The sequence below is a fragment of the Hemiscyllium ocellatum genome, chromosome 45, assembly GCF_020745735.1.
Source record: "Hemiscyllium ocellatum isolate sHemOce1 chromosome 45, sHemOce1.pat.X.cur, whole genome shotgun sequence".
NCBI classification, from domain to species: Eukaryota; Metazoa; Chordata; class Chondrichthyes; order Orectolobiformes; family Hemiscylliidae; genus Hemiscyllium; species Hemiscyllium ocellatum.
The window spans coordinates 806,910-834,264 of NC_083445.1; the positions used below are offsets into that span (position 1 = coordinate 806,910).

A 27,355-nucleotide genomic window follows, 5' to 3' on the forward strand; every position below is an offset into this window, starting at 1 on the left:
TGAGTATAATCCAGTTTTATTCATGTAAGTTAATTCGTTTAGCTGACAAAATAAATCCAGTAGGCTACATGGTGGCCATTATTGATACCAGTTTTTAATTCCAGAATCGTTTCATTAACTAAATTTAAATTCCACAGCTGCCATGTGGAAACAAATCTTTCTACCTTGCTACCATTCCTAGTCATTCAATACCAACAATTATCTGCAGTAGGGTAATGTTTTGCTGAAATAACAAAACATTGATGCAAATGAAACATCATCAACATTGTCATTCTACAGACTCTGCGATCTCACTGAGGATTTTCATCAGCTTGGCTTAATTTATGTTGAAGTTTGGTTTCAGGAGAGGATGCTCTATATCGTGGCCACCTTGACCAGTCATAAAACTGTATTAATGATCATTGTGTTTTTTAAGTGGAAAAAGAGTATACCATAGATATGAAGCTAGACAAATAATACTTTAGTTTTACTTTCTACAAAGCTAAAATCTAAATGCTATGATTATAGTTATCAGTTGTACTAATGGACAGAGAATAAGTCCCATGGAGATTCTTTTGGTGCTTCCTTTTGATGAGATCATGGGGTTTGACAGATTGGTGTGCCTTCTGCAAAATACCACACTTCATTATGTCGACCAGTTAATGTCTTTGGACTGAATGAAAAAGAAAGTTTAAAAATTAATTTTTATTGAAATGAAAATTGCAAACTAATATTCACAACATACATGACAGAATGGAGAATTGCCCCAGTCTTCTTCTTTAGTTTTTAATAGTGATTTATATATATTAATTACATTTATTTTAGAATTTGGATTTTGAACTAGTGGTTTCTGTCTATGAGTGAGTTAAATAATTAACTTGTCATTTTGTTTCTGAAGTCATGATTTTTAAACCATTATGAGGGGTCAGTTCTAGAGTGATAATGGGGATTTGTTTGCAAAGTGCGAGTTTTATGATTGAAAAGAGCAAACATTGAAAAGCATTAGATGCCTTTAGTTTAGAAGAATCAGGAAAGACCCAGAGATTAGCAAATTTTTGGTTTCAGTTCACAGAACATATGGTTGAGGTTAGATACAAGACAGTCTTCTCAGAACAGTGAGGAAATAGGTTACTTCAGAGTAAAGATTTTAGTTTGAAAATTATGGACCTGACATGTTTTGTTAAAAATGTAATGGAGTTATCTAAAGCTAAGAATGTTCAAGTTTGGTTGTGTAATACTTTAAAGAAAACTCTATCAAACTCTGAAGACTGGGAGTTGAAAGCAATAGTTAAGTGAAATCTATAGATGTAATTGAGAAGCGAGTTGTTTCTGGTATTTCAGCGCTGTAAAGGATGTTGGGGTAGATAGTATGTTATTTTACTGTGTGATTTGAAATCTTTCAAATTATGTTATATGCAAGTAGCCTGGTACATAATAAACTTCTGGTTTCTTACTAAAACAAAATTGTACCATTTCACTGAAAGACCACCTTGTCAAATTGAATGAAAAATAAAATCTGATCGGTCAAGCCGGATTTCCATCTGAGATCTGACTTGTCCAGTAGCTTCACCTACTGGGATCATAACACACTTTTCTAGGACAATGTAAAGGAGACAAAAAAATTCAAGCAAAATAGAACCATCTCCACAGTCAGTACTACTAAGTGTATATGCAAATTGGTCTTCCTTTCTGCTGGATGGGAAATATTTTGACTTTTCTTGTGTCACTCGAGTAGCCAGTGTTTGAACTCATCATTTGAGATATTATAGATCTATATCTTTTTTAATATCTAGTTTGAAGATATGGGGTAGGCCATTTAGAACTGAAATGAAAAGAAATTTCTTTACATAGAGAATGGTGAACCTGTGGAATTCTCTGCCACAAAGAGCTGTTCAGGCCAAACATTGACTATTTTCAAGGAGTTAATATAATTCTTGGTGCTAAAAGGATCAAAGTGCATCAGGAGAAAACAGGAACAGGGTTCTAAGTTGGATGATTGGCCATGAACATACAATATAGAGCAGGTTCAAAGGGTAAAATGGCCTACAATGCTCCTATTTTTTATGTTTCTTTTAAGGGGAAACTCATACTGTCATTATATTGCTCTTTGTACATCGCCATTTTATTATAGTTACATTTGTGAATTCAATGTAGAGGATGGCAGATGTGATTGCCTGCCCTGCTCCATGCAATGTAACACATTGTGTATCAGTTCACTCAATTACCTGGATAACCATTGCTTTAAAACAAAGGACTGCTGAACGTGCATTAAATCATTACCTATTGTAGCCAGCGCCAAAATAAAAACTGGAATCAAATTGTTCGGCAGCATTTTCCAGCTGCTGTTTCAAACTCTTGGCATTGGATTTTGAATTGAATGTCACTAACCAACCACCAAATGATTTCACATAGGCATACATATCTGGGAAATCAATGAAGTAAACCTGTTTAATATAAAAGAAAAAAATGTCAAAATGTAAGATGGAAAATAATGGAATCAGTAATAAAATAAATTCCTTCTTTAAAACTGTCCTTTGACTAAATATTAAGTGCCATAGAATTGCATGTTTTAGGTTTATGTCTGAAATTTACTATGTAATAAATCCTGGTCCAATGTGATAGGCAGAATCATGATAGTCGACCCTCAGTAGTAACAGAAAACTTTGAGGACTACCACGCTGCTCTTCACAATGTTGCTGAATGGTGGGAGCAAGCGTTACTACTGACTTCGAGTTTACATTGAAAGGAGATGCAAAGGTTAAGTTAAAGAATTGAACTAAGATTTTAAAAATATATCATGTATACATAAAACTTCCTTGTTTGAAGTGTCAAGCAGCAACTCACTGACTATAAAAAGAAACAAGAAATTAGTTTCAAGTCATTGTGCTGCAGGGGTCAAATGTACTGAATCATAACTTAATAAGTGGACAAGTAATAATTAATTTGGCTTAGGAACCCTATCTAATGATGCACATTTATGGATGAAGGTTTGCTTGCTGAGCTGGAAGGTGCATTTTCAGATGTTTCATCACCATACTAAGTAACATCATCAGTGAGCCTTCAGATGAAGCCTTCATCAGGAAGCTCACTGATAATGTTACCTAGTATAGTGACGAAACGTCTGAAAATGCACCTTCCAGCTCAGTGAGCAAACCTTTTTCCAGAACCTCAACCTGAGTTGCAAATCTTCTCAAAATGCACATTTATTTCAAAGCACATTAATACCAATTTTAAGATGTAATATGACATGTATTGGAAACCTAACCCTGAACTACCCTTTGCTTGGTTTCCTGAATGCACATCTTCTGATTGACAACATACTATTCAAGGTTGTTCTGATTGGCCAGATGATTTCCTCACATAGAGCGAGGAGATTGAGCAGTGATTAACCCTGTTAACCTGTGCATATTTCATGACCATATAAAGATTGACATTCGCTGAACTCTTGGAGCTGATTCACTCTTCAGCCAGTGAATGACATATATCGTCAAGACAAACGAGGAAGAAAGAAATAAGAAGGAAGGCAGAATTTAAACAAATAAGGCACATTAGATTCATAGAGTCATTGAGATGTACAGCATGGAAACAGACCCTTTGGTCCAATTTATCCATGCCAACTCGAAATCCTAACCTAATTTAGTCCCATTTGCCAGCATTTGGCCCATATCCCTTTGAAGCCTTCCTATTCATATAACCATCCAGATACCTTTTAAATGCTGTAATTGTACCAGCCTCCACCACTTCGTCTGGCAGCTCGTTCCATACACGGAGCACTCTCAGCATGAAAAGTTTACCTCTTAGGTCCCTTTTATATCTTACCTCTCTCACTCTGAACCTATGCCCTCTAGTTCTGGACTCCCCCACCCCAGGGAAAGACCTTGTCTGTATATCCTATCCATGCCCCTCATATATTATAAACTTCTAGAAGGTCATCCCTCAGCCTCCGACTCTCCGGGGAAAATAGCCCCAGATTATTCAGTCTCTCGCTAAAGCTCAAATCGTCCAATTCTCGGAACATCCTTGTAAATCTTTTCTGAAACCTTTCAAGTTTCACAACATTCTTCCAATAGGAAGGAGACCAGAACTGCATGCAATATTCCAAAAATGGCCTAACCAATGTCCTATACAGCCACAATATAACCTCTCAACTCATATACTCAATGCTCTGACCAATAAAGGAAAGCATACCAAATGCCTTCTCACTAACCTGTCTACCTGCGACTCTACTTTCAAGGAACAATGAATCTGCACTGCAAGGTATTCTGAGGTAACCTTTTTTGCTGTCCACTACACCTCTAATTTTGCTGTCATAGAGTCATAGAGATATACAGCATGGAAACAGACCCTTCGTTTCAACCAATCCATGCCGACTAGATATCCTAACCCAATCTAGTCCCACCTGCCTGCAAGCTTACTAACTATACCTCCTCTGTTCACATCCAAATCATTTATATAAATGACGGAAAGTAGTGGACTCAGCACCGATCCTTGTGGCACTCCACTGGTGACAGGCCTCCAGTCTGAAAAACAACCCTCCACAATCATTCTCTGTCTTTTGCCTTTGAACTGGTTCTATATCCAAATGGCTAGTTCTCTCTGTATTCCATGAGATCTAACCTTGCTAACCAGTCTCCCATGAGGAACCTTGTTGAACACCTTATTGAAGTTCATATGGATTATGTCTACAGCTCTGCCCTCATCAATCCTCTTTGTTACTTCTTCAAAAAATTCAGTCAAGTTTGTGAGACATGATTTCCCATGCACAAAGCCATGCTGACTATCCCTAATTAGTCCTTGCCTTTCCAAATACATGTAAATCCTATCCCTCAGGATTTCCTCCAACAACTTACCCACTACCGATGTCAGGCTCACCTGTCTATGGTTCCCTGGCTTTTTTAACCACCTTTTTAAAAATAGTGGCACCATGTTAGCCACCCTCCAGTCTTCTGGCACCTGACCTGTCACTATCGATGATCCAAGTATCTCAGCAAGGGGCCCGGCAATCACTTCCCTAGCTTCCCACAGAGTTCTCGGGTACACCTGATCAGTCCTGGGGATTTATCCTTTTGTATGCATTTCAAGACATCCAGCACCACCTCCTCTGTAATATGGACATTTTTCAAGATGTCACCATCTATTTCCCCACATTCTATACCTTCCATGTCCTTCTCCACAGTAAACACTGCCACAAAGTACTCATTTGGTATCTTGCCCATACATGCAGCTGCACATAAAGGCGGCCTTACTGATCTTATCTCCCCAATTACCTTTTTGTCCTTAATGTACTTATAAAAACCCTTTGGAATCTCCTTAACCCTATTTGCCAAAAATATCACGTACCCTTTTTGTCCTCCTGATTTCCCTCTTAAGTATACTCCTACTGCCTTTATACTCTTCTAAGAATTCACTCAATCTCTCCTGTCTATACTTGTCATATGCTTCCTTCTTTTTTTTTGACCAAAACCTTAATTTCTCTCGTCATCAAGAATTCCCTACACCTACCATCCTTTCCTTTCACCCTAACAAGAATATACTGTCTCTAGGCTCTCATCTCATTTTTGAAGGCTTCCTGTTTTCTAGCCACCCCTTTACCTGCGAACATCTGCCCCCAATCAGCTTTTGAAAGATCTTGCTTAATACTGTCAAAATTGGCCTTCCTCCAATTTAGAACTTCAACATTTAGATCCGGTCTATCCTTTTCCATCACTATTTTAAAGTTAATAGAATTATGGTCGCTGGCCCCAAAGTGCTTCTCCACTGACACTCGGTCACCTGCCCTGCCTTATTTCCAAAGAGCAGGTCAAGTTTTGCACCTTCTCTAGTAGGTACACCCACATATAGAATCTTGTATACACTTATCAAATTCCTCTCCATCTAAACCCTTAACATTAAGGCAGTCCCAGTCTATGTTTGGAAGTTAAAATCCCCTACCATAACCACCCTATCATTCTTACAGATAACTGAAATGCCCTTACAAATTTGTTTCTCAATTTCGCGCTATTAGAGGGTCTACAATCCCAATTAGGTGATCATCCCTTTCTTATTTCTCAGTTTCACCCAAATAACTTCCTTGGTTGTATTCCCAGGAATATCCTCCCTAAGTACAACAGTAATACTATCCCTTATCAAAAATACCACCCTCCCTCCTCTCTTGTTCCCTTTTCTATACTTCCTATAGGATTTGTATCCTGGAACATTAAACTGCCACTCCTGTCCATCCCTGAGCCACGTTTCTGTAATGCTATGATATCACAGTTCCATATTCCTAAACATGCCCTGAGTTCATCTGCCTTCCCTGTTAGGCAACTTGCATTGAAATAAATGCAGTTTAATTTATTAGTCATACCTTGTCGGTTTGTTCCTTCCTGCCCTGACTGTTTGACTCACCCCCTTTCCCAACTATACCAGTTTCAGATTGATCTCTTTCCTCACTAATTGCCTGGGTTCCACGGCTCCCCCCCCAAATTCTCCTGAGCAACTCTAGCAACTCTCCCTGCGAGTATATTAGTCCCCTTCCAATTTAGGTACAATCCATCCTTTTTGTACAGGTCACTTCTACCCCAGAAGAGATTCCAGTGATCCAAAAACATAAACCTTTCTGCCATGCGCCAGCTCCTCAGCTGTGTATTCATCTGTTCCATCCTCCTATGCCTATCCTCAGTAGCTCATAGCACCGGGAGTAATCCACATATTACTACCCTCGAGGACCTCCTTTTTAAATTCCCACCTAACTTTTTATATTGTCCCTTGAGAATCTCATCCTTTCCCTTTCCTATGTGGTTGGTTCCAATGCGTACAATGACCTTCTGCTGGTCCATCTCCACTTTGGGAACTTTCTGCACCCTCTCTGAGACATCCTTGATCCTGGCACCAGGGAAGCAGCACACCATTCTGATTTTTCACTACGGGCCGCAGAAATGTCTTTCTGTGCCTCTAACTAGAGAGTCCCCTTCACAGTTGATTGCTTGGAACCCGACATACCCTTCATTGCCTTACAGCCTGTCGCGAAACCATAAACTTGGCTGTTCATGCTACATTCCCTTGAGAATCTATCACCTCCTACATTTTGAAATGTTTGAAATGGGGGTAGCCTCAGAAGACTCTTGCATTACCTGTCAACACTTCCTACCCTTCCTGGAGTTAACCCATCTACCTGACTGTATCTGCAGCTTTTCTCCCTTCCTATAACTGCCATCCATCACATCCTCTTGCTCTTGTAAATTCCTCATTGCATCTATCTGTCGCCGCAACTGATCCGTGCAATCTGATAGGATTCGCAACCAAACACATTTACTGCAGACACAATCATCTGTAACATGGAAACTCTCCCTCAACACTAATATCTGACAGGAAGAGCATTTCACTGTATTAAAGTCTATCTTTGCTCCTTCACAATCTACAGATCAAGAAAATAGCACTGTCTTTTTTCCCTAAAAAACAGTGCTCCAGGCTAATTTAGTACTTAGGTTTATATTTTTAAAACTTTAATCAAAAGACAGATTTCAATAAAACATATTAATCAAGAAAGAACCCACCCTATTCAGTACAGCAGAATTACAGCAAACTAGCTTGTTAAAATTAAATTGGTTCAACATTCAGTTTCAACAAAAGTTGAACCATCTATCTACTCACATTAGTGTCAATGGGTGCTGGTGGATTCTGCTGATAACTAGCTGGCAACAAAAAATGAATGGTGTAGGTCTTGATATCGAAGAAATGTTTATTTTGAGGTATCTTCAGCAGAACTGGAGCTGTCATGTCAATATTTTTGCCTGTGTTTAAATAACACTGTTAGTACTTGTTCAATATGAAGCAAAATAGTTCTCCTATTCTACAATTGTATTTTTTGTGCTAGATTGAAAATTTGGAGAAATTGGGTAAAAACTGAAGCTATGGTGAAAGTTGGATGAATTCCCATCTGTAGTCAGGCAAAACTTTTTATGCAGCAAACTTTGTAGCTGTACCTCTTATGCTCTCATCCAAATCATTTATATAAATGATGAAAAGTAGTGGACTCAGCACCGATCCTTGTGACACTTCACTGGTCACAGGCCTCCAGTCTGAAAAACAACCCTCCACTACCACCCTCTGTCTTCTACCTTCGAGCCAGTTCTATATCAAAATGGCAAGTTCTCCCTGTATTCCATGAGATCTAACCTTGCTCACCAGTCTCCCATGGGGAACCTTGTTAAACGCCTTGCTGAAGCCCATATAGATCACATCTACCGCTCTGCCCTCATCAATCCTCTTTGTTACTTCTTCAAAAAACTCAACCAAGTTTGTGAGACATGATTTCCCATGCATAAAGCCATATTGACTATCCCTCATCAGTCATAGAGTCATAGAGATGTTCAGCGTGGAAACAGACTCTTCAGTCCAACCTGTCCATGCTGACCAGATTCCCAACCCAATCTAGTCCCACCAGCCAGCACTCGGCCCATATCCCTGCAAACTCTTCCTATTCATATACCCATCCAAATGTGTCTTAAAGGTTGCAACTGTACCAGCCTCCACTACTTCCTCTGGCAGCTCATTCCATACACGTACCACCTTCTGCATGAAAACGTTGCCCCTTAGGCCTCTTTTATATCTTTCCCCTCTCACCCTAAACCTATGCCCTCTAGTTCTGGACTCCCTGACCCCAGGGAACATACTTTACCCTATCCATACCCCTCATCATTTTGTAAACCTCTATAAGGTCACTTCTCAGCCTCCGACGCTCCAGGAAAACAGCCCCAGCTTGTTCAGCCTCTCCCTATAGCTCAAATCCTCCAACTCTGGCAACATCCTTGTAAATCTTTTCTGAACCCTTTCAAGTTTCACAACATCTTTCCAATAGGAAGGAGACTAGAATTGCATGCAATATTCCAACAGTGGCCTGACCAATGTCCTGTACAGCTGCAACACGACCTCCCAACTCCTGTACTCAATACTCTGACCAATAAAGGAAAGCATACCAAATGCCTTCTTCACAATCTTGTCTACCTGAGACTCTACATTTAAAGAGCTATGAACCTTCACTCCAAAGTCTTTGTTCAGCATCCCTCCCTTGGACCTTACCATTAAGTGTAAAGGTCCTGCTAAGATTTGCTTTCCCAAAATGCAGCACCTCGCATTTATCTGAATTAAACTCCATCTGCCACTTCTCTGCCTTGCCTTTCCGTGCTCTGCATCTCTATGACTCTATGACCTTAACCAACATACTGACCTATGTGAATGTCACGTGGGTAGAAGCTGTTGTACAAGCATTACTAGATTTTATGGTATTGGAGACAAGGTTAATCAAACAATGGTGGGCGACTGTACATTAAGTTAAATATCACACAGCTAGCTACCTGGCAAAGGAGCAGTGCTCCAAACGTTTGTACTTTCAAATGAATCTATTGGGCTATAACCTGGTGTTGTCCATTTCAGTCTAACACGCACCTCCATGACATTTTAGATTAAATTACTTACAGTGTAAGCCCTTCGGCCCAACAAGTCCACACTGACCCGCCGAAGCGCAACCCACCCATTCCCCTACATTTGCCCCTTTTACCTAACACTACGGGCAATTTAGCACGGCCTATTCACCTAACCTGCACATCTTTGGACTGTGGGAGGAAACCGGAGCACCCGGAGAAACCCACGCAGACATGGGGAGAATGTGCAAACTCCACACAGTCAGTCGCCTGAGTCGGGAATTGAACTCGGGTCTCTGGCACTGTGAGGCAGCAGTGCTAACCACTGTGCCACTGTGCCACCCACATGTACCTGCCTTAACTACAACGTCCTTACCTCTCTTTCTTTCTATTGGCTGCCTGTCCCGTAATGAGTTTAAATGTAAAGTCTTGGCTCTCAGCTTTAGTTCCTGCTACATCCTCACTCTACTTTAGTTCTATGATATGTGGCAGCTCTATATTTCTATTTTTTTAATCCTGAACACTCTGCTGTCTTAATTCCATTTGTTTTGCATTATCCTTGCATGACTCGAAATTGATGATAAAGCTTTTGATAGTTTTCCTTCTTCATGATGAATACCTTTCCTAAACTAGTCTGCTTTTCTATCTCTCTTTAAAAGCTTTCTCAAAGCAACCTTAGAGTGAGGTTTCTCACAACCAGACCCCAGGCTAGTATTTAATTGGGGGAGGAGGAATTACATGTTATTAGGCAGGAACTGTGGAGCATAAATTGGGAACAGATATTCTCAGGGAAATGCAAGACAGAAATGTGGAGGTTGTTCAGGGAGCACTTGCTGTGAGTGCTGGATAATTTTGTCCCATTGAGGCAAGGAAGGGATGGTAGAGTGAAGGAACTTTAGATGTCAAGAGGTATGGGACATCTAATCAAGAGGAAGAAGGAAGCTTACTTAAGGTTGAAGAGGCAAAGGTCAGACAGGACTCTAGAAGGTTACAAGGTAACCAGGAAGGAACTAAGGAATGGACTTAGGAGAGGTAGAAGGGGGGCATGAAAAAGCTTTGGCGGGTAGAATTAAGGAAATTCCCAAAGGTGTTCTGCGGTTCCGCAGAGGAACAAGAGGATGGCCAGAGTGAGGGTTGGGCCAGTCAGGGATAGTGGAGGGAACCTGTGCCTTGAGTTGGAGGACATATGGGAGGTCCTTAATGAATACTTTACTTAAGTATTCACTAGTGAGAGGGACCTTGTTGTTTGTGATGATAGTGTAAAACGGGCTCATATGCTCGAATAGGTTGATGGTAAGAAGGAGGATGTGCTTGAAATTTTTAAAAACATGAGGATAGATGGGTCCCCTGGGTCAGACTGGATATACTCAAGGTTACCGCGAGAAGTGAGGGAAGAGATTGTTGAACCTTTGGCAGTGATCTTTGCAACCTCACTGTCCACTGTAGTAGTACCATATAATTGGAGGGTGGCAAATGCTTTTCCCTTGTTCAAGACAAGGAATAGGGATAACCCTGGGAATTACAGACCAGTCAATCTTACATTGGTGGTGGGCAAATTATTGGAGAGGATTCTGATTATTTGGAAAAGCATAACTTGATTAGGGATAGCAGGCCATTGTGAGGGGCAGGTCATGCCTTATAAGCCTTGTTGAATTTTTTTGAGGATGTGACAAACACATTGATGAAGGTAGAGCAGTGAATGTTGCGTACATGGATTTTAACAAGGTGTTTGATAATGTTGTCCATGGTAGGCTTATTCAGAAAGTAAAGAGTTGCAGGAGTTTCTTATTCAGAAAGGAAATTTAGCTGTCTGGATACAGAATTGGCTGGCCCAGAAGAGAAATGGTTGTAGTAGATGGAAAGCATTTAGCCTGAAGCACAGTGACCAGTGGTGTTCTGCAGGGATCAGTTCTGGGACCTCTCCTCTTTGTGATTTTTATGAATGACTTGGATGAGGAAGTGGAAGGGTGGGTTAGTAAGTTTGCCGATAACACGGAAGTTGTTGGAGTTGTGGATAGTGTGGAAGATTGTTGTAGATTGCAACGGGACATTGACAGGATGCAGAGCTAGGCTGAGAAGTGGCAGATGGAGTTCAACCTGGAAAAGTGTGAAGTGATTCATTTTGGATGATTGAATTTGAATGCAGATTACAGGGTTAAAGGCAGGATTCTTGGCATTATGGAAGAACAGGGTCCACATTCACAGATCCCTCAAAGTTACCACCCAAGTTGATAGAGTTGTTAAGAAGGTTTATGGTGTGTTGGCTTTCGTTAGCAGAGGAGTTGAGTTTAAGAGCTACAAGGTTATTCTGCAGCTACATTGAGTCCTGGTTAGACCACACTTAGAATACTGTGTTCGTTTTGGTTGCCTCATTATAGGAAGTATGTGGAAACTTTAGAGAGAGTGCAGAGGAGACTTAGTAGGATGCTGCCTGGACTGGGGGGCATGTCTTATGAAGAAAGGTTGAGGAAGCTGGGACTTTTCTCATTGGAGCGAACAAGGATGAGAGGTGACTTGATAGAGGTGTACAAGATGATGAGAAGCATAGATAGAGAGAATAGCCAGAGACCTTTTCCCAGGGCAGAAATGGCTTTCATGATAGGTCATAATTTTAAGGTGATTGGAGGAATGTTTAAGAGTGATGTCAGAGGTAGGTTCTTTACACAGAGAGTGGTGAGTGTGTGGAATGCACTGCCAGCAGTGGTGGTAGAGTCAGATACATTAGGTACATTTAAATGACTGTTGGTTACGCACATGGATGATCATAAAATGCATGGTATGTAGGTTGGTTTGATATTAGAGTAGGATAAAACCAAAGGGACTGTACTGTGCTGGACTGTTCTATAAAGATTAGAGTGGGTTGGGAAAGCACAGCTGGTCAGGCAGCATCCGAAGAGCAGGAAAATCGACGTTTCGGGCAGGACCTCTTCATCAGCCCTCCGATGTCCTATGTTTCCCATTTTGTTACAGTTCCAAGAGGGATATCCCAAACTGTTAAGCTCACAGGGAGAAGGCATGAACTGGCTTCCCTCTTTTCATCACCTGACCTTCAGTCACGTGTGAAAACTGATCCCTTCCTTTTCACCCAGAATCAAATTAGCATACATTTTGAAAGGAGTCAATTTAACCAAGCTTTAGATTCATAGTCATAGAGATGTACAGCATGGAAAAAAAGTTAGTTTATTAATGTTAAAACATGCAAAGTATTAATAACATACAGATGTTATATCCATAGATTAGAATTAACGTTTGAGTCCAAAAAGATAAAAGTCAAAAAGAAATATATGTGATTTTGTAACAAAAGCAGAAATTGTTGGAAAATTTCAGCAGGTCTAGCTGCATCTGTGGAGAGAAATCAGAGTAAAGTTTTTGGCCCAGTGACTCTTCTTCAGAACTGGTGGTAGCTAGAAAAAGGTTAGTTTTTATGCAGAGGATAAGTTGGAGGGAGAGGGTAAGAAGTAAATAGTAGAGCCCAAAGAGGAAAAAGAACAGTTCTCAGGCAAAGGAGTAGACAACAATCTGCCGAGGAGATTGAGTGGCTGCTGATGTGGACTATGAGTAGCAAACAATGGGTAGTGTGTAACAGCAGACCATGTGATAACAAGACTTGGTGCATGGGGTTTGGAGTATGGACATGGGAGAAGGGCACAGGATCTGTCTCTGAATTGTCATGAAGAATGGATAGTTGAATGTTGTGGCGTTGCATTGGAGGTTACAGGTAACATTGACAAGGGTGGTTGAACAGCCAGTATTTGAGATTGTTTTGTTTAGTAGGTTGATTGAATTTCACAGAATCACAGAATTGTTTCAGTGCAGAAGGAGGCCATTCAGCCCATTATCCAGCACCAGCTCTTCAATCCAGCATCATCATCTAGTGAAAACCTCCTGCTTCCCCCACATGTCCTTACACATTATTTCTATCCAAATAATCATCCAATGCCCTCTTGTATGTCTCAATTGAACTTAGCTCTAACATGTTTCCAGGCAGTGTATTCTATACCCTAACTACTCACAGTGAAAAAGCTTTTTGTCACGTCACCCTTGCTTCATTTGCACATTACTTTAAACCTATATACCCTCTTGTTCCTTCAACCAATTGGAACAACTTATTCCTGTCTACTTCACCCAGCTCTCTCATGATTTTGAGAACCTCAATCAAGTCTTATCTGAAAAGAGAACAGTCCCAACTCCTTCAATCTATACTCATAACTGAAGTTTTCTCATATCTGGAACTGTTCATGTAAATCGCTTCTGAAATCTCTCCAATGAATTCACACTCTCCTATAAAGTGATACCTACAGCTGTACACAGTACTCTAGCTGAGGTCCAGCAAATGACTTAGGCGAACTTAACATCACTTCCTCGTTCTTGTAGCCTATCTCTTTTGGTAAAGCCAAGGACACTGTATGCCATATTGACTAGTCTCTCCACCTGTCCTGCCACCTTCAATGACCTGGATACATATACACCTAGTATATCTAATTTTGAAATCCTTGAAATTTTTAAAACAAATTCCTTGTAGCCTTGTCACTTGTTGTCTCCATAAGCTCGTCTGACCTGGACAAACTGTCTTTTATCCTGATTTCAGGCAGTTGTGGATTACTTGTTCCAGTTGTTCATTTGTTGACAACATGGCCTTAGTCTTTTAGGTTTCATTCTCTGGAATGTCACCTGTGAAAGACCCCTGCCTCTTCACTTTCCTCTGTTGCTTTAAGATTTGTTTGTAAAACTTAACATCTTAGTTTTGACAGAATCCTGGCACAACCTGTTCAAAAATTGTTAAAAATGATTTTCATGGGCTCTCAAAAACAGACTCTTTGCAATTAAAATGGTTCCGATTATTTTTAAGGAGGTATTTATTCCCTCCATCTTTGTTGGGTGCTCTTGTGTCAAAAATGATTTTTGTTTAAGAAAGTAATTAGGTAGGCAGCTATGAATATTTGAAATAGGATCGGGAGTAGACCATTTGGCCCCTAGTACCTACTCCATGATTGAAATATTTGTGTTTCAAATTCTACGTTCTGATCTACACTCAATAATCCTTCATTCACTTGTCTAACAAGAAGCTGTCTACCTTCACCTTAAAAATATTCAGGGAACATTGCCTCCACCACCTTTTGAGGAAGAGAGTTCCAAAGTCACACAACCCTGTGAGTGAAAAAGTTCTCCTCATGTCTGCCTTAAAAATATGATCCCTAATTTTAAAACAGGGTCCCTTAGATATGGACTGACCTACAAAAAGAAATATCTTTTCCACATTAACTTCGTCAAGACCTTAAATCAAGTCACTCCTCATACTTCTAAACTGCAGTGGAGTCAAGCCACTTGTCAACAATCAACCTGGTGTCGGACTTTATTTGCTCACCATTGCTAAGAAATATGTAAGAACAAGCTTTGGTAGGTGCCATTTAATCTTTCCTCCCTCCCTGCAGACCACTGTCAGTTCTCTAGTCTTTTCCAAAATCACTGCACCTGACTACATAGACACAACATGGTGCTTTGTCCAGATGTTAAGCAATTTATTTTGAGTTAAATGTCTGTTTTAACTTTGAAATAAAACTTCTGAAAGTAAATGTTACAATCAATATGATTGTCCCTGTTATATTTAATCTTTGTTCTCATATTTGTACCTTCTGCATTTTTGCCCTGAATGTACTGAAAGAGCCTTGTGAATCCTGAATACATGGCAAATTCCATTAAGAAGGACGTAGTGTTTGTAGCAACCCATTTTGAAGCATTGTAATGGCGAACCTACATGTGGAGCAATAAAGGAAAGCAGAGATTAAACATCAGTCAGTTCAACTAGCTAAAGATCAAACCATGTGAACTCAACAAAGCATATCTTATTCCCAGCTACATGATTTTGATTCTGTTTACCTAGATTAACCAGCTTTATGATTATTTCTGTGTAAACTTATACACTAAAATAACATGTTTTGTTTTCTGGACCCATGCCCATCAAAACTGGTTTGAAACTACTTGATTCATTCCATGTAGGATGCTTATGGCTGATGACGAATGTCAATTGTCATTTGTCAGTCTTGTCTGGATCAAATTCAAGCTGTATTCGAGTAAAATAACTGTGTCCTCACTCAACAACCAATTACTATTTTAACCCTTTCCTTTCAGATGTCATTAGTTACTTCATAGAGATTAAATATAGTTTTCAAATGTCGTTTATTGACATCATATACAGCGCCTATTGTTTTGAAGGTCAAAAGAAAAATGATCAATCCAATATTCTTTTTCAAATCCTATTTGTCCAAGGTAAGCAGTATGCAAAGAAAAAGAAATTCACTACTGCAGAAATGAACTTCCCAGCTTCTTACATTATACACACTTTATTCATTTTACTCTAGAATTGAAAAGTAGTTCTGAGCTCCGTTTCTCACCTCATAACCGGAAGTTTCACAAACAAGGTCATAGTTGAAACATTCCTTTACTTCATTGCATTGAGCTGGTTTAGAATCACTGCTCAAAGATGAATAAAAGAACAAAAAAATTGTAAGTAAATATTAGCCAAATCATCCTTGACCACCATTTCAGCACAGTAATCCATCTTAAAATAATGCTTGCATTTTTGACAGATACACCATTGAAGATGCTTAAAAGATATGTAAAGATAGGAAGTTTGATCATTGAGCTATATAACATAGAACATTACAGCTCAGTACAGGCCTTTCGACTCTTGATGTTGTGTTGACATGTGAAACCAATCTGAAGCCGATCTCACCTACACTATTCCATAATCATCCATATATTTATCCAATAACCATTTAAATGCCCTTAAAGGTGGCATGTCTACTACTGTTGCAAGCAGGGCATTTCACGCCCTTACTACTGTCTAAGTAAAGAACCTACCTAGCTATCACCCCTCAATTTAAAGTTATGTTTCTCCGTGCTAGCCATCACTATCTGAGGAAAAAGGCTCTCAATGTCCATCCTATCTAATCCTCTGGTTGTCTTGTCTGTCTCTTTAAGTCACTTCTCAACCTTCTTCACTCTAACCAAAACAGCCTCAAGTCCCTCAGCCTTTTCTCCAAGACCTTCCTTCCATACCAGGCAACATCCTGGTAAATCTCCTCTGCACCCTTTCCAATGCTTCCAAATCCTTACTATTTTGTGGCAGCCAGAGCTATACGCAATACGAATTAAGTCGGAAGTTTACAGGGCTATTCTGTCTTGTGTTCCTGAACACTTTGGGCTATTTGGCATCTGATTGAGGGAAACAGTGAAAGGAATTAGTTATGTTTATCAATTTATATTGTCTCCTAGCGCTGACTTGAATGCCTGTAGGGATCAAGGGGCCATTTATGATTTTTTGCTGGAGATTTTTTGTCTTATTTCTGTCTCCTTCAGGAATTGACAAACAGTTTTCGGTGTAGTGTATTGGGTTGCATCATCTAATGGAAAGAATCAGCATAATGATTCCCCTTATTTCAACAAGCAACTTTCGTGAGAATTTTCACACATATCATCATTCAGTATTTATAACAACACTAACTAGGGAGCATTTCTGGCTAACTATGAGCAGTGAAAACTCTGGATACTTTATATTCTTCTTTAATTTGAACAGTGTAGCCAAATTTCAGGCCTCTATCATTGGTTTGACTGAGGTCAATTGAAAAGAAAGGAAGCCATACATTTATATTGCAGTTTGTATAACCATTGGATGTCTCAAAGTGCTTTCCAGTCACTTAAGTGTTTTTAAATTGTAGTCACTATTATAAGAGGACAAGGGCCTGCCTGACTTGTATGGCTCAGCTATTCACTGAAACATTGAGCAGATCCTAAGTGATCTTTAAGTTTACAAGCTCTGTACTTTTTGTATAAACTTAGTATTTTCCGATATATGCTGTTGATTTGTAAGCACATTTACAGTAGAAAATACAGGCACTGTTTGCCAGATAATGATTGTTTTCTGTTTTATAAAAGGCTGAAAGATATTCTATTGGTATCACTGATGGTAGTCTGTGATTAATCATGACAGATGGTAAAACACCAGTTTTACACTATCCACGATAGAGTGTCTCACTTTGTAGAGTAATCCATCTCGTACCTGGACAAAAGCTGACTGCACTATGCTTTTGCTTATTAGTGTCTTTCCTATTCTCCTCCCTGAAGGCACTAACTATTCTTGAATTACAGCTGTGTTGTAATTAGCATCCCCTAGTACCACACCGTTCCAGTACCACACTCTAGACTCTAATCTCCAGCATCTGCAGGACTCACTTTCGCCTTTCCCCTCTACTTTGCCAGTTGGCCATTCTCCAAATGTGAGTCTAGACAATGAGTGCTGGCAAAATATCTGGCTGTGTCACAGAATACCTAAACCCAATCCTGTGCATTTTGCAGTGATGGTCAGTTGATCAGAAGTCTGTGTTTATTAGGAATTCAGAGCAAGGTGAAATAAAGACCTCATCACATTCAGCTATGATACTATAGTTGCAGGACACATGATTGGTGCTTCTAAATCACAGTCTCCTATTTACTTCTTTGGGTACACTATTCATTTCTTACCTTATCCCAATTTCTGTCAGACCAAGGTATAGAAAGATAATTAGTCCAGCCCAGTACCTAAGGGGAGAAAAATACAACCAGTCTAAACAATATAGATATAGTCCCACACATTCAGTTTATATTTTGAAAATAAATCTTACAATTCTTCAATAGCTGTATCCATTTTTTAAAAAAATGAATAAAAATAAAAAATGAAATAAAAATAAAGAAGTGTAATATTTGGCAAGAGAAAGATATAGTAGACTGGGAAGATTAAAAACTCATTCTATCCCTCAGCACCATCCAGTATGACAGTTCCCTGGAACTTTTATCATTCCCTTAGTTTATTTTCTGTTCAGTGAAGGGATATGAGCATTGCTGCTGGGGTCAGTATTTATTGCCTTTCTATAACTCTTGATCTGAGTGGCAGGCAAGATCTTTCAGAGAGCATTTAAGATTCAACCACATTGCTGAGGGTCTGCAGTCACATGTAGGTCAGGTTAGGTAAGGATGACAGATTACTTACTCTAATGGATATTAAGTGAACCAGGTGAGTTTGTGTAACATTCGACAATGTTTACATTGAATTATTGAATCATAGAATAATCCCTACAGTTCTCAACTTTAATTCAAGATTTTTCTTGAATTCAAATTTCACCATCTGCCATGGGATTTGAAGGCCAGACTTTGGTCTGAGGTTTCTGGATAATTGTGCTACACCAGCACCTCCCCTATGGCAAAAGTATTTCAGGGGAATACACAAAACTTATGTAGGTTTATTTTTTGTTAATGGAAATGAAGATATAGTCATTAGCTACTACAAATGCAGTCACTAGGTGGCAGTAGAAGAATTCGGAAATATAAATGCAGTGCAAAGTTAGTTTAACTTTTATTACTACTGGACTACATTTTACAATCAGTGGTGAAGCAGCACTACTTGATGCTGACCTTGAAGAGAGTTGCATTTCATCTTTCCCAATTTTAACTGGCACAAAGTCAAGGTGATCTCCAGGCAGCGAGAAATAGTGATGTCATCAAGCAGGGTAAACCCCCAAGCACATTGAATAATTTTCAACAAACCAAGAAGTAAAACTCACTTATTAATCTTCAATGTTTATACATTTTGCAGAGTATGAAAATAAATGCTGGGGCCCACCAGAGAAGTTGAAATACTGTAAACAAGCTTTAAAGTATGTTATTACAAAAAACCCCCAGGTATTTTTAAAGGGGAAAAATTGACGTTTTACAAATATAACATTTATTTTTCAGAACCATGACTTAGCATTCTATGAAAAAAATCATGTTGCATTAACAAGTTGTGACTTTTTAAAAGTAATTTTAAAAAGAAAAGAAAGAAGCTTTGCAGGGACAATTGCGGTTTGCAGGGACTTCAATAGTGCACCTTTAGGAGAGGGAGTCACTGGTAACTGAAATTTTGCATTGCAAATCAGAAACAATTTGGCATCATTCCAATGCAAAATCTGGATTGTTGTTTCTGCTCTGAAGGGTAACTTCAATTTTCAGCCCATTGAGTTATAAAGAGAGGTTGGATAGGCTGGGATATTTTTCCCAGAGCATAGGAGATTTATAAAATCATGAAGGGCATAGAAAATGTGAATGGCAGGTTTATTTTTCCAATGGTGGGGGATTTCAAGACTAGAGGGCATATTTTTAAGGTGAGAGGAGAAAGATTTTTAAAAAAAACATGAGGCAATTTGTTTACACAGAGAGTGGTTCATGTATGGAATGAACTTTGAGATGAAGTAGTGAATGTGGGTACAGTTACAACATTTAAAAAACACTTCGATAAATACACGAGTAGGCAGGGTTTAGGGGGACTAAATGCAGGCAGGGAGGACTAGTTTAATTTGGGATTATGATCGGCATGGACTGGTTGGACTGAAGGGTCTGTTTGTGTCCTGTATGACTCCAAGACTCTTATGTTTTCCTCCAGATAGCAATGTGATGGTGCTTGCTGCCTGCAGTGCAACCTGTGGTGCCAAACAAGTGGTCATTTTCATATATGAGTCAAACAATTGGTATTGGCAAAATGTTAATCATGAGCATCATCATAGCTGAGTTTGATCCTCTAATCATGTGTGAGAGAGTCACCTGGTTTGTAATCAGAAGCAAGAGCTCTCACTAATTCTCTTGTAGAGGCGAAATACAACTCTCCTACCTGCTGATTTACTTGACATTGCATAATTCAACGCATCTACATTTATTTATAATGCATAATTTTATTCAGTTATTTTCATTCTTATTATCTTTATTTATTGTTCCTGCTCTTAGCAGTTCCTAGATTATTCAGTTGTTACTATGACATATTTAAATTTATCTTTTGCCAGAAACATCAGTATATGGTTGACAGATGTGATTTGGATCCGAATCAACATTTTTCCCCAGATATTTTACCCCCTGGGGATAAGCTAATTTTTTGGGGAGGCAAGCTTTTCAGTTTGCGAGAGAGAAATAAACCATATTCAAGGATACGAGCTGCAAACTGTATTGGTATGCTACCCCATGCAACTAGAAAGTCCTTAGCTTGTCTGCCATATGGGGATGATCGGAAGAGGTAGTGGGAGGCTTTAACCAAAGCATTATTGAAACCCAGCCATCTCCCCCTTGACCCCTGTTTCCTCTCTTCCCCCCCAAATATATTTTAAAATAAATGTACTTCATTGTTCAGGGACCCTGAACACTAATGTCTGTTTGTAAGATAATGATCCCCTCTGAGCCGAGGAAGGAGGTCCTCGCTGTAAGGGCAAGAGGAAGTTCTAGGCTAGCCGTATTCATTTTGCTTCGCTTTTTTGTCATTCCATGTTATGCTTATTGTTTAATTCATTACTTGTGTCAAGTCTAGTTGTTGTTACTTTTAACTTAAGAAGTAAAATTGGTCATAAAGTTGATACCAGGTGGCAATGCTACCTCATACAACACACAAAGAATCCCAGATGAGCAGGTGCAGATCACAGGTGATCAAGACGGTCTGCCTCGATGCTTGATGCCAAGTAAACTGCTAGATGCAGTGTTTACTCTTTTATTTTCATAGAAACTGAGTCAGTGAGTTGAAATAGACTTTTACTTTTTAAAAGCAATAAAGGATGGAGAAGCAGGAGTGATGGCATCAGCTGATTTAGGATTGTGGAAAGGGGTTTTGAGAGAGATGTCATGTGTGATGTTTTTGCCAAGATTACCCCATATTATGAAACCTTTTTTGCAACTTGTGCTGGGCTGTTATTTATACACTGTATTTAGATTCTGGTGTGACAGTGTAATTTTACTAATTACAGTGGCAGGCAAGAATTACTTTTAATTTTGTCAACCGCAACTAAATGAGCTCATACTATAATTATTATAAAATGTAAAATGGGAGAAACCTTATTAATGATCTGAATTTTAGAGAACATAAAACTGCCTTGAGTTTTGCATAAAGGAACTAAAACTACACCTCCTGTCGAGGTGAACACATGTACTGTGCATTCAGAAGGAACAGAAGCCAATAGGCAATGTACAGATGCCTTGTGTGTGCAATTTCTAGGACTTCAATGGAAAGTACATCACTATAATTGAGACATTCCTTTCTGTGCACAGCCACCAGAATAAATTTAGCTGTGCACAGCTTAACCTTAGCTTTCAGATTACAGAATTTGCTTCTTGGCTCATTGGGCAAAGCAATATTTTGCCTTGGTATAGCCAGTGAATTTAATTTTCTTTCTCATTTAGCATTATTTGTTTTTTCCTTGAAATATTTGGACTCCAAATTTAACCAATCCACCCAATTTATTGTCTTAGATAATTTCTAATCAAACGCTTCAGAGGGATTATTACACACCTCTGGAGCAGGTAGGACTTGAACCCTGGCCTCCTGGCTCAGAGATAGGGACAGTACAACAAGAACCCACATTTTTGCTTTTTTGTTATAAATGCTGTTGTCTCTTCAGGAAATGGAGGATGTTGACGACTAGAAGCAAGGAGAGTTGTGCCTACGGTGTGAGAGAGAATACTTTAGTCCAACAGTATTATTTCTAGGAATGGCTGAGAGACCAGGTGTCTGATAGCTATGGACCTTCAGGGAAACAGTATTGATCTGTAAGAGGATTACCAAACCAGTTCTGCAGCAGTATTGTGACAACTGTATTAAATCCTTGTGCTTTGTTTTTCAAAGTGTCACAGGGAAAACTGTCAGTTATGCCAGTGTGCAGAACAAAGTTTTTCTGGGAGGCAATGAAACAGTATTTCCAGCGAAAATTGACTAAAACACTTGGTTAAAATAAGAGCAACTCAGAATTTAATGGGGATTGTGAAATAGTGGGAAAATGGTACAGCATAAGGATATTTAAAGATTTAAGGATTACCAGTGAGGGTATACAGAGAATTGAGAAAGAATATATTGTTAATTCTGCAATGTCAACCCATAAACATTGGAATTTTCACCTCAGCTATTTGATACTTTTCTTGCTACTATTCCAACATTGGGTCAAAGTACTGCTTTCAATTGCTTTAAACTACAGATACAATAGTATCTGTACTATACTATAAACAGAAGAGCCTTGGGAAAAGTTGATGAGCAGAGAGATCTGGGATTTCAGGTCCATTGTACCCTGAAGGTGTCTGCACAGATGGATAAAGTAGTCAAGAATGCATATAGTATGCTTGCCTTCATGGGACGGAGTATTGAGTGTAAGAGCTGGCAGGTCATGTTAAAATTGTACAAGACTTTGATTAGACTGAATTTAGAATACTGTGTACAGTTCTGGTCGCCACACTACCAAAAGGATGTGGACACTTTGGAGAGGGTGCGGGGAAGGTTTACAAGAATGTTGCCGGGTATGGAAAGTGCTAGCTATGAAGAGAGGTTGAGTAGGTTAGGATTGTTTTCATTAGAAAAAAGGAGATTGAGGGGCGACCTGATTGAGGTCTACAAAATCATGAAGGTAGAGACAGGGTGGATAGCGATAAGCTTTTTCCCACCGTGAAGGATTCAGTAACGAGAGGTCATGCATTAAAGGTGAGACAAGAAAAGTTTCAGGGGGATTCCCTTGGCAAACACTTTACACAGAGGGTGGCAGGTGCCTGGAACGCATTGCCAGCAGAGGTAGTAGAGGCAGGCACAGTAGATTCATTTAAGATGCATCCGGACAGATGCATGAGCAGGTGAGGAGCAGAAGGATACAGATGCTTAGGAATTGACTGACAGGTTCAGACAGTACATCTGGATCTGCTCAGGCTTGGAGAGCCAAAGGGCCTGTTCCTGGGCTGTAAATTTTCTTTGTTCTTCGTTCAGTATGGCACTTACAAATGTTTTAAAAATTAAAGTAATTTTGTACCTTTGTTAAAGTTTAGTATTTAGTTTTAGTTTATTATTAGTTTAGTATTAACAAGCAGTGTTGCAGCCACCACTGGTATAGTGTCAGGATAATTAAGGCAAATTCGGCATCTATAACAATTCAGGGTCTGAGTTTTACTGGGTATCAAAATTGGTGCTTCAAGACTCCAAAGTACATTCTATCTGACCTCAGGAGTTGGTATCATTGTTAGCAGATAGTGATGTTTTCAATTTTAGTGCTACACATCTAGAGTCCTAACATCAATGTTACCATTTCAAAAGGGGATAAAATAAATTATCTTAAAGTTATTGATCTTAAGTAATGAGGTTTAGAACTGTTCAGAATGAGATTTCTACTGCAGAGATTGTTCCGTTCAAAAAATGAGCATATATTTACAATGACTTGTTTGTGTTAGATAGCTAACAACTTGTCATTGCTGAAGCATGCATTGTTCATAATAGACTGAAAATTCTACATTTAAATGTTAAATTAAGTTTTATCAAGCATTATCGATCATTGGGATTCCTTCTGGGGAAGGTGGGACCTGTACAAGGAGGACGGGCTGCACCTGAACTGGAGGGCTACCAATATCCTGGGAAGGAGGTTTGCAAGAACTGTTTGGGAGGGTTTAAACTAGTTTGGCAGGAGGATTGGAACCGAAGCCATGGATCAGGTGATTGGGTAGCTGGTGAACAGGATAGAATGTGCAGAGAGTCTATGAGGAAGGATAGATAGTTGACAGGGCAAAGTTGCAGTCAGTGTGATGGGTTGAAGTGTGTCTATTTTAACGCAGGAAGTGTCAGGAATAAAGGTGATGAACTTAGAGCATGGATCAGTATGAAGAGCTACGATGTTGTGGCCATTATGGACACTTGGATATCACAGCAGCAGGACTGATTGTTGGATGTTCTGGGGTTTTGATGTTTCAAAAGAAATAGGGAGGGAGGTAAAAGAGGTGGGGAGTGGCATTGCTAATCAGGGATAGTATCACAGCTGCAGAAAGGGAGATCATTGAAGAGGGTTTCTCTACTGAGTCATTATGGGTAGAAGTCAGAAACAGATAAGGAGCAGTCACATTATTGGGAGTTTTCTATAGACCCCCGAATAGCAACAGAGATATTGAGGAGCAGCTTGGAGGCAGATTTTGGAAAGGTGCAGAAGGTGTAGTTATCATGTAATATTTATTTGAAAGTCTAAGTGCAAATAGTTTGGATGGACCAGATTTTGTCAGGTGTGTCCAGGAAGGATTCCTGACTCAATGTGCAGATAGGTCGACTAGAGGGGAGGCCATATTGGATTTGGAGTTTGGCAGTGAACCAGGTCAGGTATCAGATGTCTCAGTGGGAGAGCATTACTATTGTCATGGAGGGGGATAAAGCAAACTGTATGGGAAATTATTTAATTTGAGGTGGGGAACTGTGGAGCATAAATTGGGAACAGATATTCTCAGGGAAATACACGACAGAAATGTGGAAGTTGTTTATGGAGCACTTGTGAGTGCTGGATAGGTTTGTCCCACTGAGGCAAGGAAGAGATGGTAGGGTGAAGGAACCTTGGATGACAAGAGCTGTGGAGCATTGAATCAAGAGGAAGAAGAAAGCTTTCTCAACCTTTCTTAAGGTTGAGAAAGTGAGGATCAGGCACGGCTTTGGAGGGCTACAAGGTAACCAGGATGGTAGTGAAGAATGGACTTAGGAGAAGTAGAAGGGGACATGAGAATGCTTTAGTGGCTAGGATTAAGGAAAACCAAGAGGCATTCTTATATTTATGTGAGGAACAAGATGATGGCCAGAGTGAGGATAGGGCCAATCAGGGGCAGTGGAGAGAATTTGTGTCTGCAGTTGGAGGAGGTAGGTGAGGTCCTTAATGAATATTTTGCTTCAGTATTCGCTAGTGGGAGGGACCTTGTTGTTTGTGAGGACAGTGTGAAACAGACTGATATGATCGAACAGGTTGACATTAGGAAGGAGGATGTACTAGAAATTTTGCAAAACATGAGGTTGGATAGATCCTCTGGGCCAGACAGGATATACCGAAAGTTACTACGGGAAGCGAGGGAAGAGATTGCTGCACCTTTGGCAATGATCTTTGTAACCTCACTGTCCACAGGAGTCATACCAATTGACTGGATGGTGGCAAATGCTATTCGCTTGTTCAAGAAAGAGAATAGGGATAACCTGAGGAATTACAGACTATCAGTCTTACGTTGGTGGTGGACAAATTATTGGAGTGGATTCTGAGAGACAGGACTTATGATTATTTGGAAAAGCATAGCTTGATTAGGGATAGTCAGCATGGCTTTGTGAGGGGCAGGTCATGCCTCACAAGCCTTGTATTCTTTGAGAATGTGACACAACACATTGATGAAGGTAGAGTAGTGGATGTGGTGTACATGAATTTTAGCAAGGTATTTGATAAGGTTCCCCATGGTAGGCTCATTCAGAAAGTATGGAGACATGGGATACACGGAAATTTGGTTGTTGAGATGCAGAATTGGCTGGCCAATAAAAAACAGAGGGTGGTGGTAGATGGAAAGTGTTCAGCCCAGAGCTCAGTGACCAGTGATGTTCTGCAGGGATCTGTTCTGAGACTTCCACTCTTTGTGATTTTTATAAATGACTTGGATGAGGAAGTGGAAGTGTGGGTTAGTAAGTTTGCCGATGACACAAAGGTTATTGGAGTTGTAGATACTGTGGAGGGCTATTATAGGTTGCAACAGGACATTGAGAGGATGCAGAGCTGGGCTGAGAAGTGGCAGATAGAGTTCAACCTGGAAAAGTGTGAAGCAATTCATTTTGGAAGGTCGAATTTGAATGCAGATAATGGGGTTAAAGACAGGATTCTTGGCAGTGTGGAGGAACAGAAGGATCTTGGGCTCCACGTCAACAGATCCCTCAAAGTTGCCACCCACGTTGATAGGGTTGTTAAGAAGGTGTATGGTGTGTTGGCCTTCATTAGTAGGGAGATTGAGTTTAAGAGCTACAAGGTTATTCTGCAGCTCTATAAAGCTCTGGTCAGACTACACTTGGAATATTGTGTTTAGTTCTGGTTGCCTCGTTATAGGAAGAATGTGGGAAGCTTTATAGAGAGTGCAGAGGAGATTTACCAGGATACTGCCTGGACTAGAGGGCATGTCGTATGAAGAATGGTTGAGGGAGCTAGGACTTTTCTCATTGGATCAAAGAAGGATGAGGGGTGACTTGGTAGAAGTGTACAAGGTGATTATAGGCATAAATAGAGTGCATAGCTAGAGACTTTTTCCCAGGGCAGAAATGGCTATCACAAGGGGTCATACTTTTAAGGTGATTGGAGGAAGATTTAGGGGAGATGTCACAGGTAGTGGTGGGTATGTGGAATGCACTGCCAGCAGTGGTAGTAGAGTCAGATACATTAGGGACATTTAAATGACTGTTGGATAGACATGTGGATGATAATAAAATGTATGGTATGTAGGCTGGTTTGATCTTAGAGTAGGATAAAACCGAAGGGCTGTACTGTGCTGGACTGTTCAATGTTCCATGTTCCATGTTCTATGTCCCAAATTGGATAAAAGTTATTTTTACAAGGGACATATGTTATATATTTTAAAAGGGATTTCAATATTATTGATCTGTTGACTACGTTAGCTTTGAACAAACAGCACAATAACACCATCAATTCCAAAATAACTAACTTAGAAGTAATGTAAATTGCGTATTGCAGAAAAATAATTTTAGGTATATTGCAAATCAATGCACAAATTATTGTTGAAAATCAATATATTATTTTAACAGTTTGTGCAGAATGTATAGAAATGGATAGAACATATTTAGTTTAAAAATGTTATTAACTTTACTCAAACAAAGTTAAAAAAAAAGCCCTTTATGCTGAGAGTCAAATTATTTCAGATATACTGAGTTACAGTCTTTTTAAAAAATACTATTATCATGTAAATTGAAAGAAAACTGTTTTAGATCACTCACATTGTTGTGCCCAGGATTTTCTCTCAGTTGTTCTGATGTTAGTCGATTACTGTTTACTTTGTGTCGCTTAAATGAAGAACTACTTGCGTTTTATACAGTTTTGGTTTTGAAGGTGGGATGTGATTATAAAACGTTGATTATTCAACACTGAAAGACAAAGTTATGCAACTATTGCAAAAGATCA

General features: G+C 39.5%; 1 protein-coding gene across 1 annotated transcript; it reads right to left on the bottom strand.

Annotated features, from left to right (window-relative positions):
- Nucleotides 1-27,355, bottom strand: LOC132835865 (heme-binding protein 2-like). Its single transcript, XM_060854962.1, has 7 exons — nucleotides 27,172-27,355; nucleotides 17,901-17,957; nucleotides 15,773-15,851; nucleotides 15,011-15,131; nucleotides 7,612-7,751; nucleotides 2,260-2,423; nucleotides 1-652 (listed from the first exon to the last, which is right to left on the bottom strand). Coding segments are annotated over exons 1-7 (639 nt in total). The 5' UTR covers nucleotides 27,174-27,355; the 3' UTR covers nucleotides 1-576.

What these genes read in the sequence shown, in the direction of transcription:
- LOC132835865 (XM_060854962.1), bottom strand. An exon ending in CTGACAGAAATTGGGATAAG is followed by an intron (nt 15,852 to 17,900) that starts GTAAGAAATGAA and finishes ATCTTTGAGCAG; the next exon opens with TGATTCTAAACCAGCTCAAT. An exon ending in GTGAAACTTCCGGTTATGAG is followed by an intron (nt 15,132 to 15,772) that starts GTGAGAAACGGA and finishes CTCCACATGTAG; the next exon opens with GTTCGCCATTACAATGCTTC.